Source organism: Suricata suricatta, chromosome 15 (assembly GCF_006229205.1).
Source record: "Suricata suricatta isolate VVHF042 chromosome 15, meerkat_22Aug2017_6uvM2_HiC, whole genome shotgun sequence".
NCBI classification, from domain to species: domain Eukaryota; kingdom Metazoa; phylum Chordata; class Mammalia; order Carnivora; family Herpestidae; genus Suricata; species Suricata suricatta.
The window spans coordinates 42,977,710-42,989,837 of record NC_043714.1 but is presented as its reverse complement, the minus strand read 5'-3'; the positions used below and the strand labels follow the sequence as shown (position 1 = coordinate 42,989,837).

Here is a 12,128-nt window from a genome sequence, read left to right as displayed (position 1 = left end):
AGTGATGTGACCTGACCTACATTTTAAAAAGATCACTTTAGCTGCTGTTCGGAAAATGCATTACAGGAAGTCAAGAATGGAATCACTGAGACCATTTAGGAAGCTACTGTGGCAGGGGACAGAAAGGTGGTAGTCTGGACTACAGTTGTCCCACTAAATTGAGAAGTAGATAGAAGAGGGACATATTTTGGAGGCAAAACTGAAAGGATCCATTGATGAATGAGACATGGGAGTCAAGGAAAAACAGAAATCTCATTGCTCTGAGTAGATGGTTGTAGTGGTAGGTGGAAAACTAAGAGGAAAACAAATTTTTGGAGAAATTCAGATCTGTAGGATATTAATGAGTAGAATGATAATGTAGTGATATTCACAGTGACATTTATATTCAACTCAGGGAACTGACGAGCAAGACATTTTCACAAAATCATAGGGAATAGGATCACTGGTTAGATGGTTCTCCTATCAGCCTACCTCAAGCCTAAGACTCGCTCTGGAAATGAAGATGAAAGCTGAATCATCCGTTCTGGCCTCACGTGGACCTATTTTGTCTCATAACGCAGTTCCAGAAATGCTGAAGAGAGTGACTACCCAGTAGGTATTTAAAAAATGTGTATTGAACTGAATGACACCTATCCCAACACAGTTAGAGACCATCTAACATAACCTACCTACAAAATGGCTAAGAGTGGAACTGAGAACTCTCAAAATTGCCATGTATCATACATCTGAATTACATTATTCCCTATTTTAAAATTTCTAAAAGTTTAAAATATATATGTGTATTGTGTACATATATGTATTATGTGTATGTATATATAAAATATATTTCCATTTACACATATAGTGTATTTCCCTGATGCTAATGATGGAAAAAACAGATGTGCCCTAATCATTTTTCCTAGTACCTAATCAGCACTTTTCCAAGCTTTCACTTAAAAATGAATAGTCATTACCTACCTGTAGCATATCGCCCAGGTCTGCCGTGCTGATATCTGGGTCCTCCGTGGTGTTGAAGGGCACGGGAGTGATCCGTACCAGGGTGAGCACTCTCGGTTCTGGATACCTCCATAACATCATCCCCGGGCTATCTTCAGTTTCATTGTAAAACAAGACTTCGTAGACACCAGGCATTTTCAGAGGTTCTGTAAAATGAAAAGATAATTAATTGTATGCTTTTGGAAGGGAACCTGTTGATTTACCACAGAAAGAGAAATTTATGAAGATAAAAGAATATAAAAGGCTGGTTGTTAAGTTTTACATTTTTATGTGGTTTGAGACAGGAACAAATTAAGAATTTTCCCTTAAGAGAAGCTGAACGGTAACGTACTATCCTTGTACTGCAGGTATTAATGTACTTTTCCAGCGATCTGGATGTGTTGCTTTGTGAACGTGCAGTTAAAACTCTTTCTCTCATAATGAAGCTGTTGCTACTTACCAGCGTCTCGTATATACTGGAACAGGCCTGTCCGTAGGTCATCTGAACTTTGTTCACTTTTAAACATCTGGTTCTTTTCTATAGGAGATGGCATTTGTGGCACTGTTTCAGGAACGTGCACTGCAAAATTTCCCTCTTGGTTAAGGTATCCATTGAGTAATTCATGTAGAAGAACTAAACAATTCAAATGTTCTTGACCCCAGAAAACCTTTAAAAATCATATGAAAAATTTTAGTGGCTTTGAAATACAAACATTTCATGAGAATAATTAGGCACAATCATACTTGAATTAATGCAGGACCGTCATGTTCAATTTAATTATTGACAATAACTGAGCTATAATTTCTAAGAAGTCATTGACCTATGGGATGAAATTCTATTACTTGCAGAAATATATAAAAACAAGAAATCAAATACATCATGTATTGTGTGAGTATCAGTCAATTTTCAATGCTGAATTACCAAAGAAATTATGTTAATGCGAGGTAATTTTTATGAGTTAACTTGGCTAAGAGAGAAAACAATACCTACTGCAGTCTGAGAGAAGGCACTGAAGATCCTCTAGGCCCAAATGTTAATAAAATAATAATAAAACCCTTGTGTAATAGCTTCCTACATTTTATCATAAGATTAAACAAACACATCTTAATTATAGGGTTCCTTTCTTTGCACTTTTACTCGTCCGAGAACAAGAGAGGGAAGGTGCTCAATGCACCTGCACTCAGAAGGCTCCCCACTTCTGTGTTTAGTGAGAAGGTGCCAACATACAGTATTCCACAGCCCCTGAGAATCAACCCTATAGGAGGCCAAGTAGAGTTTTAGAACAAAGGCCTTGGTTTTTTCTATAATAAAGAGGATGAAATTCTTTTTCTGTATGTGAAGAGTTAGTATATAACAGAAGTATGATCAGTGGGTAGTATTGAACAATGTCAAAGGACTCAAAATGTCAATAATGTTCTATTTTTCTGAAAATATTGGATAAATGCAATATAACAATTATTTGTAAGAGAACGAGATTAACATAAAAAATATACAGTAGGAAAAAATAACCCTATACCTACCAGTAAGTTTTAAACCTAATCTTAGTTCCAGCTTTCTGGAATTAAGGCATCAGAAATGAACGTAAGAGCTATGATACTAAGCATACTTTTGTTCTCATTAATCTTATTTTTATTGGATACTGAAAAATAGAAATAGGTGAAAAGTCAAGCTGGGAAACTGAATACTATACTTTAGGCTTTAAATTGTTGGGAGAGTGATTTTCTAACGTACAGATGGTATACTGTGTTTCTGTCTTATTGTTGATTTTAATGTTACTTTGCTGTCTTGGGAAAATGACACTATAGTTAATATTGTTATTCACTTACTTTAATACACGCTTATTGTTTAATACATGAAGATTTTTGATGGATGCTAAAAATCTCCAAAGCAATACAAGGCAAAAAGCTACTAGAATTCTTCCACATCTAGCTCCATGTCAGTAAGAAAACTGGTGAAAAAGTTGAGGAACACAACTTTTAGATGAAACAAGAAGTTCATATATAATATGCCTCCATTGTTAACAAATTAGTCCTTTCCATTTTCTGTAATTTTGAATTTCTCAAGGTTTTTGCGTCAAACTGGGGGATATTAAATCACATAAGGAACACACTCGCATCTAACCAGACAGAAAGTTACCAAGGAATCAGTTGAATACCGTCCCACAGGCCATACATGGCTGTAAATCAAATGCTTAAAAGGCTGCGGCTGAATACATGGCACTTGTTAATTATCAGGTGTTTATAACATCTAAGGAACCTGATTAACAAATGTTCTTACACACTGCTGATGACACTGTGCTTGAGACAAGGTGACTCTTTTTTAGTTAGAAAAGTCTATAATCAGAAAAAAAGTTTAAAGACCCAGCAATTCTACTCCTAGTAACATATCCAAGAGAAATGAAAACATATGCCCACACAAAAGCAATGAGAGAGAATAAAATCTGGCCATTTGTAGGAAAGTGGATGGACCTCGAGGGTGTCATGCTAAGCGAAATAAGTCAGGCAGAGAAGGACAGATACCATATGTTTGCACTCATAGGTCTAACAGGAGAACAGGAGAAACCTAATGGAGGACCAGGGGGAGGGAAAGAGGGAAAGAGAGTTGGGGAGAGAGAGGGACGCAAAACCTGAGAGACTATTGAATACTGAAGGTTAGAGGGGGAGGGGGTAAAGAGGCGGTGGTCATGGAGGACGGCACTTGTGGGGAAGAGCACTAGGTGTTATATGGACACTGGTTGGCCCAGTCTATTAAGTGTCCAACTCTTAATTTCGGCTCAGGTCGTGATCTCACGGTTCTAAGATCTAGTCCTGCACATAATTTGCTTAAGATTCTCTCTCCCTCTGCCCCTTTCCTCCACTTACACGCTTTCTCAAAATAAAAACAAAAAACATGAAAATTTAGTTGAAAATTTAGAGGAAAAATGTGGCCGAACCCCACAGACCTGTAGCAGACCTCCTCTTAAATCAATGGATATTTTTGGTATGGACTGCTCTGGGCCTGGATTGCCACTGTGTTTACACCATTTAGCTTCCAGATTGACAGTAGCACAGCATGGTCCTATCAGGATCCTATTTCTTTCTTTGAGACTTGTTTTAAGCAGAAAATCATTTATGTTGAGGAGAAATGATGACCCAAGAATTATACCTGGAAAAAAAAAAGAGAGGGAAATATAATTATTCCTTGTCAAAAAATATGTTTGAGCAGGAACTATTTATATTTCTTAAGAGCTTTCCGTCATCCTTTGTCGGAGTCTTCTTTTTCGGTTGGCCTTCCCTCACATTTTTATGCCACTTATACAGAATTCTAGTTATGAAGCAGGTATACCTCATTCACATTCCTAACAAAGAAATATTTGCCAAAACATTATGACTTTTTCCATGTGTGAGCATTTTAAGTTTTATGAGTAGAGACATTTTCATTAAATGGTTCAAGTTTTTCAAACAACTACATTAAGAATAAGAACAGCTGCTTCATTTGTCTATTGTTAACATGATGGGAAAGGGCAATTTTCTGTGATTTCTTCCAGTTAACAGCGAGTATAGTATATTACTTTGCTAGACACTCAAGTTTTTGACTGACCCATGTGAAAATTCAAAACAATCAAAATATATAACATGTGTTTTCTAAAAATTTTAGTTTAATCCAAACTTCACACATCATAACCACTTGAAGTTTACAAAGTCTTAAAAACAGATAGTGGCAGGTCAGATTTATGAGAAAAACTCTATGCTATAGTTCAAAGTCAATAGACCAAGAAAAAGAATACATTTAAAATATAGGTTTTCTTTGAACTTAAACTAGAAGTGTAGATCAAAACCTTTTCATAAAACCAATGGCACACTTTAAGACTATTTGGATGCAAAGTTAGAGTGGTGGGTTAACTTTCCCCCAAGGAGCTCATATTCTGAATTGTCATTGTGAATATTGAATTTCGCCAGACCATGTTCGTAATGCCCATGGCTTATTTTTCTAATGATATTTGATCCTTAAAAGAGATGAAAGATTAAAAAACACCTTAGGCCCACAGTATACACGTTTCAAAGTACAGTGCCCACATTGACTTTTCAATTCTGTGGAGACTTGAAAACTTCATATAGGTTGTATGTTCTCCTACTGCAGAAATAAGACACGGAACTTCTAATCTTCCATGGAAGAGATCACACTCACCTAGGTTCGGGCTAAGACTTTTGTTAACAATTAGGATGGTAGGAACCAGTTTCTTAAAGTTTTCTGCTATATCGTGGCACTAAGACTTCCATTTCATTGGCACAATGTTCTTGACTCACTGCTACACCTCACTTAAAGAAAAAATGAAACAGAAAAAAAAAAAAAGAAACAGGCCCCCAAATGCCCAAGAATCAAAAATCACCTCCATTGATGGAGTTTAGACTCAAGTTATAACTTCCTGACATCTGCTGAAATATGTTTCATTCATCTATTGAATCATACCCATTTATTATTGAGACATTTGTCAAAACAGGACGAGGAAAGTATAGGCTTGATTCAGTAAAATAATTTGGCAAATATTAAGGGAATGACAGAATTAAATTTCTCTTTATTCCCAAATACGTGCATCTTCTCTCTGCCCTACAGTGAAATACACAGTGATCTCACAGTAATCTTAATGTGAATTTTCCATTGGTTCTTCATACACAAAATGTTGAATTTCAAAGGCCCTCTAGGTTGCTTATCTTACTGAATGTTTCTCATTGCCTTGTCAGACACCTGGATTAAACAAATCTCAGGGCCCAAATGGGGGCACTTGTTCTCTTATTCCAAGACTTAATTTCTATATCATTCTAATCCATCTCCATTATTTTAAAATATCCAAGAAGAGAGACTTTGGCAAGCTAAGTGATGAACAGGGAAGACCACATCATATTCAAGCTCCAGCAGCCTGACCATCCCAGAGGCACAGGCCATCTTATTCAGTATAGTACTGGGAACAACAGTAGCTCCTCAGGATATATCCCACCAGAGTTGTCCGTTTATAATCGGATCCGACTTTCGTCTGTCTCAACGTATTTGTTAACTGACAGATGAAACAGAAAAGTGCTAAAATCTTTGCTATTCTTCATTTTGCATCAGTGTGTCATATAATAATAAGGCCCTGGGTGGAGAAGACCTCAGAAGCCATCCATTCCAAGTCCCGTTCTAAAAGAAATAACACACATACATGCTTTTTATTTTGAAGTGATGTTAGAATCACCTAAAAGTTGCAAAAATACAGAGTTCCCATATACTTCTCACTCAGCTGTGTAACTGTAGCAGAAATACAGAAAGCAGAAAATGAACACTGATATCATACTATTAAGTAATCTATAGATCTTATGTAACTTTTGCCATTTTCCCCACTAGTGTCCTTTTTATGGCCCAGGATCCAAACTAAGATCCGCATTGAATTTAGCTGGCAAGTCTCCTCAGTCTCCTTTAGTCTGTGACAGATTCTCCAGCATTCTTTGTCTTTAATGAGCCTAATGCTCTGGAATATGCCAGATGCCAATTATTTGCAAAATGTCTCTCAATTTGAGTGTATGTGATGTTTTCTCATTAGGATGAAGTTATACATTTTTGGCAAGAATCCCAGAGAAGTGATGCCCTTTCCAGTGTATCATACTGGAGTGATGCTGATGTTTTACTATTGGCAATATTAACACTGATCACATGGCTAAAGTGGTGTCTGCCAGGTTTTGTCACTGTAAAATGGCTATTTTTCCATTTGAAAATAACAAGTATCTTGTGGGGGAGATATACAAAGACCAAGAATGTATCCTCTTTTACATCAAACTTCTTCTACCCACTAATGTTTTAGTATCTACTGATGGTTCTTGCCTCCAGTGATTATTACTATGATGTGTGATATTGTTGATTTTCATTTTCCTTAATCTTCTACATGTCTTAATTAGCATTCTGTGGTAAGAACAGCTGTCTCTTCTACCCCATTTATTAGTTCAAGTATTTGTATGAGTATGGACTCATGGGCATTTATTTTGTTATGGGTTATAATCTAATTCTATCATTTACTTTGTTGCTTAAATTGCTCCAGCTTTGGGCATTGAGAACTCCTTCAAGTTGGATCCTGTGTCCTTTTGATACACTTCCATCATTTTTTGAGGACTTCTTTATTTTCTGGCCATCTAAAATGTTTTAGGCTTGAGAAATTTTTCCTATCTCATCTCTGGCAATAGCCATTTCTCCAAAGAGCCTGGATTTCTTTTGCTGAAGAATGGTACCTAGAAAACACAATCTGGGTGGCAGGTATGTTCACTGCTACTACGGTGTCACTGCTTCTAGGCCATCTGAGCAGAGAGGACTAAGTTAGAGTGTGTGTGTACACACACATACACACACACAATCACACACACACTCAGCCATGTTTATACACACATCTGTATTTCTTTATCTATCCCTCAGAAAATATATTAAAAATCATGAATTCATATTGATACCTCTGGTTCTAATCCAGCACCACAGAGTGGTTTCTAGTCTTCTCCTTTTGCTTATCTGTATCTCTTCCTATGATAGTGAAAAACCTGCTGAGTACCCCTTCTAATATGTTGATTTCTAATCATTCCTAAAATATCACTTTGACGTGGTCAAAATTAAAGAAAAAGAACTAAGACACATAAAGGACAACTTCATGGGAGCAAAGGTAATTATCAAAAATTATCAAAAGAAAGAGCTAATATTTATCTCCAGGAGTCTCATTAAGAATGGGATTGACAATATTTTGTCTAGAGTATATAGATGAACAAGATTACTTTTCTCACTCTGTAATAGCTTTCATATATATACAGTATTTGTAAGCATATGATAAAATCTTTGTAGAACTTAATACATACAGAATTTGGATCTTACTAGGTATTTCTACTAAGCAGGAATTACTTCAAAATACCGCTAGTGTGTTGTCTAAATTAATTTGAGGTTTTGCCTAAACTATCCAGTACTGGGATGACAAAATTTGCATCATTATATCTTACGTATATTCCTCAGAAAATTCCTCTTTTCAAAGAAGAAGTTAAGTAGGGTTGTTAGAAGCTTCTTTTTAATTCTCCTAAGTTATACAATTAGAAATATTTATTGATTGGGGTGAGGAAGGATGTGAGAAAAATTCTGAACTTGAATTATTACACACCAATATCGAAATGTTGACAGCTTAAACACATGAACACCTCACTGCTGTCCTACAAATCCTATTCTTTTTTGGTTGGGTAGAGAGAATGAGATACTTAGAATTCTCACGAGAACAGAATAAAGGTAGATAGGGCCTGTAACCTCAGGAAAATGGCCCAGAAGTAGGAAGCCAATATTTGGGAGCCTGCAATAAGGAGGAGAAAACAACCCAGCCAGACTCAGGTGAGCAGTGAGGAGGGCAGGAGGAGACACAATGTGCCAGAGATACAGTGACCCTGCAATTGAGGCAGACACTGTTCCGGGTGTTGTGTTATTTCATGAAGAGCAGAATCCAGGACTGCTTTCCCAGGATGTAGGCTAGTAGGGCTGGAAACCTGCCACACTTTTTGATTTTCATGTTTGATACTCTTTGGAGTTTGATTTGGCTCAGGGATGAGCATGGTATTCAATGAAAATCAATGAAATACAATAATACTTTTAGGAAAGTGACCTTTCCTCTTGTTCTCTGGTTTTGAAATTAACAAAATGAAGGTGCTGGAGCTGCTGGCAGCCACTGCGTGGGGTCCGCGGCTGAAGCTGTGTGACACGGAAGGAAGACCTAACGGATTCTGCCATGACTAAGGACAGCACTGGGCCCAAGCTTTTCACCTATGTGACACTGCTTATATCAGCTGCGGTTGGGTTTTCTGTCATTTATAACTCAAAGCATCCCAACTGATATACATTCTCTAACTAAAGGGATTGCCAATGGTAATTAATCCATAGTCATCTATTTTTCCTCCCCCGCCAATCTCTTATTCCAGTGAATTCCTCTACTCTTATGGCTTTACGGACAACTTCTTATGACAGTATTCAAAAACCATGCCTAATTTCTTAAGCAAGTGTTACTCCCATGCTTCTATCTACTTGTAAGGTTTTTGGATATACAGGATCACCTCCACCTTGATATTGATGTGTGCATGCATTCATTATTCAACCAACATTTACTGGTTATCTACTGTATACTGGGTATACAACAGAAAAATAAATAGTTTGAATTTTCTTTCACATCAGATTTTTCTTTGACAATTTCACGGCCTCAAGTTCTGTGATCTCAGGAACTACTAGAGGGGGAAAAAAAACAACCAACAACATTGTAATATTGACTCTGTTAAGCAAGTGAACTATTGAAACACATGGGACACTTCCCTATTATCATACAAATGTATTTTTTTCACTTTGTGTTCTCCTTTGTGCTCTCAATTCTTTTACCCCGATCAAGTATCTGCTTGATAAGTTGCTCTTCATTCTTTCCCTTTCCCTTTCATTCTTTTCCTTACTTGCCTACTCCTCACTCTATTCTTACATCTTTGTAATCCTTTTACAGTTTCTACCTGCCTCTATGTCAGGTCTGCCAGCATTGATGACAGACTTGTTTAAACCTAAAGGTGGCACTGAAAACTTAAGATGCTTATGTTGGCAGTGAGGACACAGAACAGGCACTGCCTAAAGGAAACACACCATTGGAGACACCAAGGTGCCCTGTCTGGTCCCTTCTGTCCCTTCTCTGTTCTTTTGTGCCATACACCTACAAGGAGATGAGCTGTGGTTCATGCCTGAGGCTTATGCAGCTGACTTAACTCATACCCATGTGCCCATATGCCCACTATACTGGCCACACACACTATAGTGCTGTGGCTTTGCTCCTCAGTGAGGGGTTCCGGTGGCACCCCTCACCTGTGGCACCACAGAAAGGTTCATCCACAAGTACCAGCTTTCAAGTTTAAAATAGAACCTTTGTTACCTTTTGAACATTTTCCTGCTACATTTTTAAAAAATTACAACAAAAGAGTAGAAAAACATGTTAGTTCAAGTGGTTTTAATCTTGGCGTAAATGACCAGTAATAAGAGATTATGATGATCACTTAATAATAAAGAGTGGTGATGAATTTCACAAGCGTCATTTATAAATGGTAAGCCAAACTTCACACTTTTACCTCAAAATGTGAAAATAATCCCTGGGACTCATGACAGGGTTATTAATTTTCCTTTTCCCTTTCCGTCACTCAGTGAGCAGCTAGCCTGGGGGACACTATTCCCTCCTTTTTGTTTTTTCATCAGGAAGCATGCTAAATTCCTTCCCTGGGATACAGTGAATCTTGTCCTATGTATCACCACACACATGAACCCAGGACCACAGAGAATACTCAGAGCTCATGTAAACTGGATACTTACACATTTTAAATGTGGTATAAAGGGCAAGAGAAACTGAGTTCAGGAATGCTAACTATTCCTCTTCCGAGTAGACTAATGTACTGTTGGACAAAACGACCACATACAAAAACTATAAAGTGCTATCTTCTTAGCATTGGAAAAGGCTGAATGGTTTTGTGACGTTTTACCTCTGTGTGTGTGTGTGTGTGTGTGTGTGTGCGCGCGCATCTGTGTACATATTGCCATATGACAAGGTGTTTACATTTGTTCTAGCTGGTAAATCTATAGGTGCTTGATGTGTTATCCTTTATATTTTCTGAACTGTTAATTCCTCCCATATATTTCCAAAAGTAGTATGGAGAGAAGAAAAAAAAATAAACTGTGAAAGTCTACATTTTAAATGGTCAATTTTAAAGCATGAATATTATTAAAGTTAATCACTTATTACCTCATTTTTAAAATATTTTAATTCTGAAATAATTTTAGACTTTTAGCAAAGTTGATCAGCTTCCCTTAAAGTTAACAACGTATGTGAACTATAGTACAATTCTCAAAAGCCAGCAAATTAACCTCAGTACTACTAATTTACAGAGCTTATTTTAATTTCACATTTCTCCCCTCATGTCCTTTTCCCGTTCCAGGATCCATCCGAGGACACCACACTGCACTGAGCAACTGTGTGATCAGGTCATTTTGACCCAGCATATAAGCTCTTGTACCTCCTTCCTTTCAACAGATGCTTTTCCGCCTGATTATTCCATTGGTCTCTTTCAAAAATCTGTGTTTGTATTTTTAATTTCAGCTCTAGCAAACCCATGGAAGATATTTAATTAAACTAAATGAGGTGTAACAACACTGAGAAGTAATTTCAGAAACAACTGGCATGATAAACAAATAATCTTGCTTGCTTTGCATCCTGACATACTTTTCCCTGAGTGTAAAAATTAAGTTCAAGGAACAAGTAGTTTTATGACCTTTAAAATACTCCTTCACAAGACTAATAAATGCAAACCAGTTGTTTTGGAGAATGTTTACAGAGTGCTGCCAGCCCTCCATTGTCAGTATCTACTGGACACTTGGCGAGGCTCCGACTCTCTACATGCTGACTGTGCAAAACACAATCTAACTCAATGCTTCTGTGTGTTGTGAGAAGGAGCACTCCGTGATGACACATGCTAGCAAAACATATCCAGGTATTTTTTTTACTGCTGGAAATAATCTAAGGCTACGAGAAAGTCATCAAGCATGGGTTAGGTACATCTACAGGTCAACTTGCATAATTGCAAAGCATCAGGGTGCCTCCAAAAGTGAGGAAGAAAAAAAAATTTATAAACATCTATGAGAGATGATCCCTAAAGAGATGACCATAAGTAACTAGATGACAAGAAAAAGATTTTATAAGTGTGGTTCATAAAGAGACGATTAGGACACTTCTGATTTCTAGTTCCGTCAACTAATGATGCTGAAGTACACAAAAATGGCATTTGGGTATTTTAACCATGAAAAAACAAACTTGTTTCTCCCCCTTAATCAGAATATATAAGTTGATCAGATTGTACTTAATTATTCTATTTTGTAATTGCCTATATATCTGTATATATTAAAAGTAATATAGTAAGCTAAAATACAGGGTAAGATTAATGTATCGATCAAAACATAAGACAGCTGTCAGAGAACTACACGGATCCTGATGTTTATGTTGAAAGGGATGCCGGTGCTCGCAAACAAGTTTACTAAAACGCCTAGACATCAAAATGAGAGCCCAACTGGGCATTGCTAACATGTACCCCATCCTATCCGGTGATTTCTTCTGGGTGCGATTTCC

At 37.1% G+C, this 12,128-nt stretch overlaps 1 protein-coding gene across 6 annotated transcripts in view; it reads right to left on the bottom strand.

Annotated features, from left to right (window-relative positions):
• The window catches only part of VPS13B (vacuolar protein sorting 13 homolog B), a 740,094-nt gene that overhangs the window by 139,612 nt on the left and 588,354 nt on the right, over positions 1–12,128 (bottom strand). For 5 of the 6 annotated variants that reach the window (XM_029923832.1, XM_029923833.1, XM_029923834.1 and 2 more), the window contains 3 exons: positions 3,918–4,120; positions 1,436–1,643; positions 958–1,142 (listed from right to left, as the gene is read on the bottom strand). In XM_029923832.1, coding sequence (XP_029779692.1) covers positions 958–1,142; positions 1,436–1,643; positions 3,918–4,120 — 596 coding nt within the window. Of the gene's footprint in view, positions 1–957; positions 1,143–1,435; positions 1,644–3,917; positions 4,121–12,128 lie in introns of those variants that run through there. The other variant, XM_029923837.1, reaches the window with a different exon arrangement.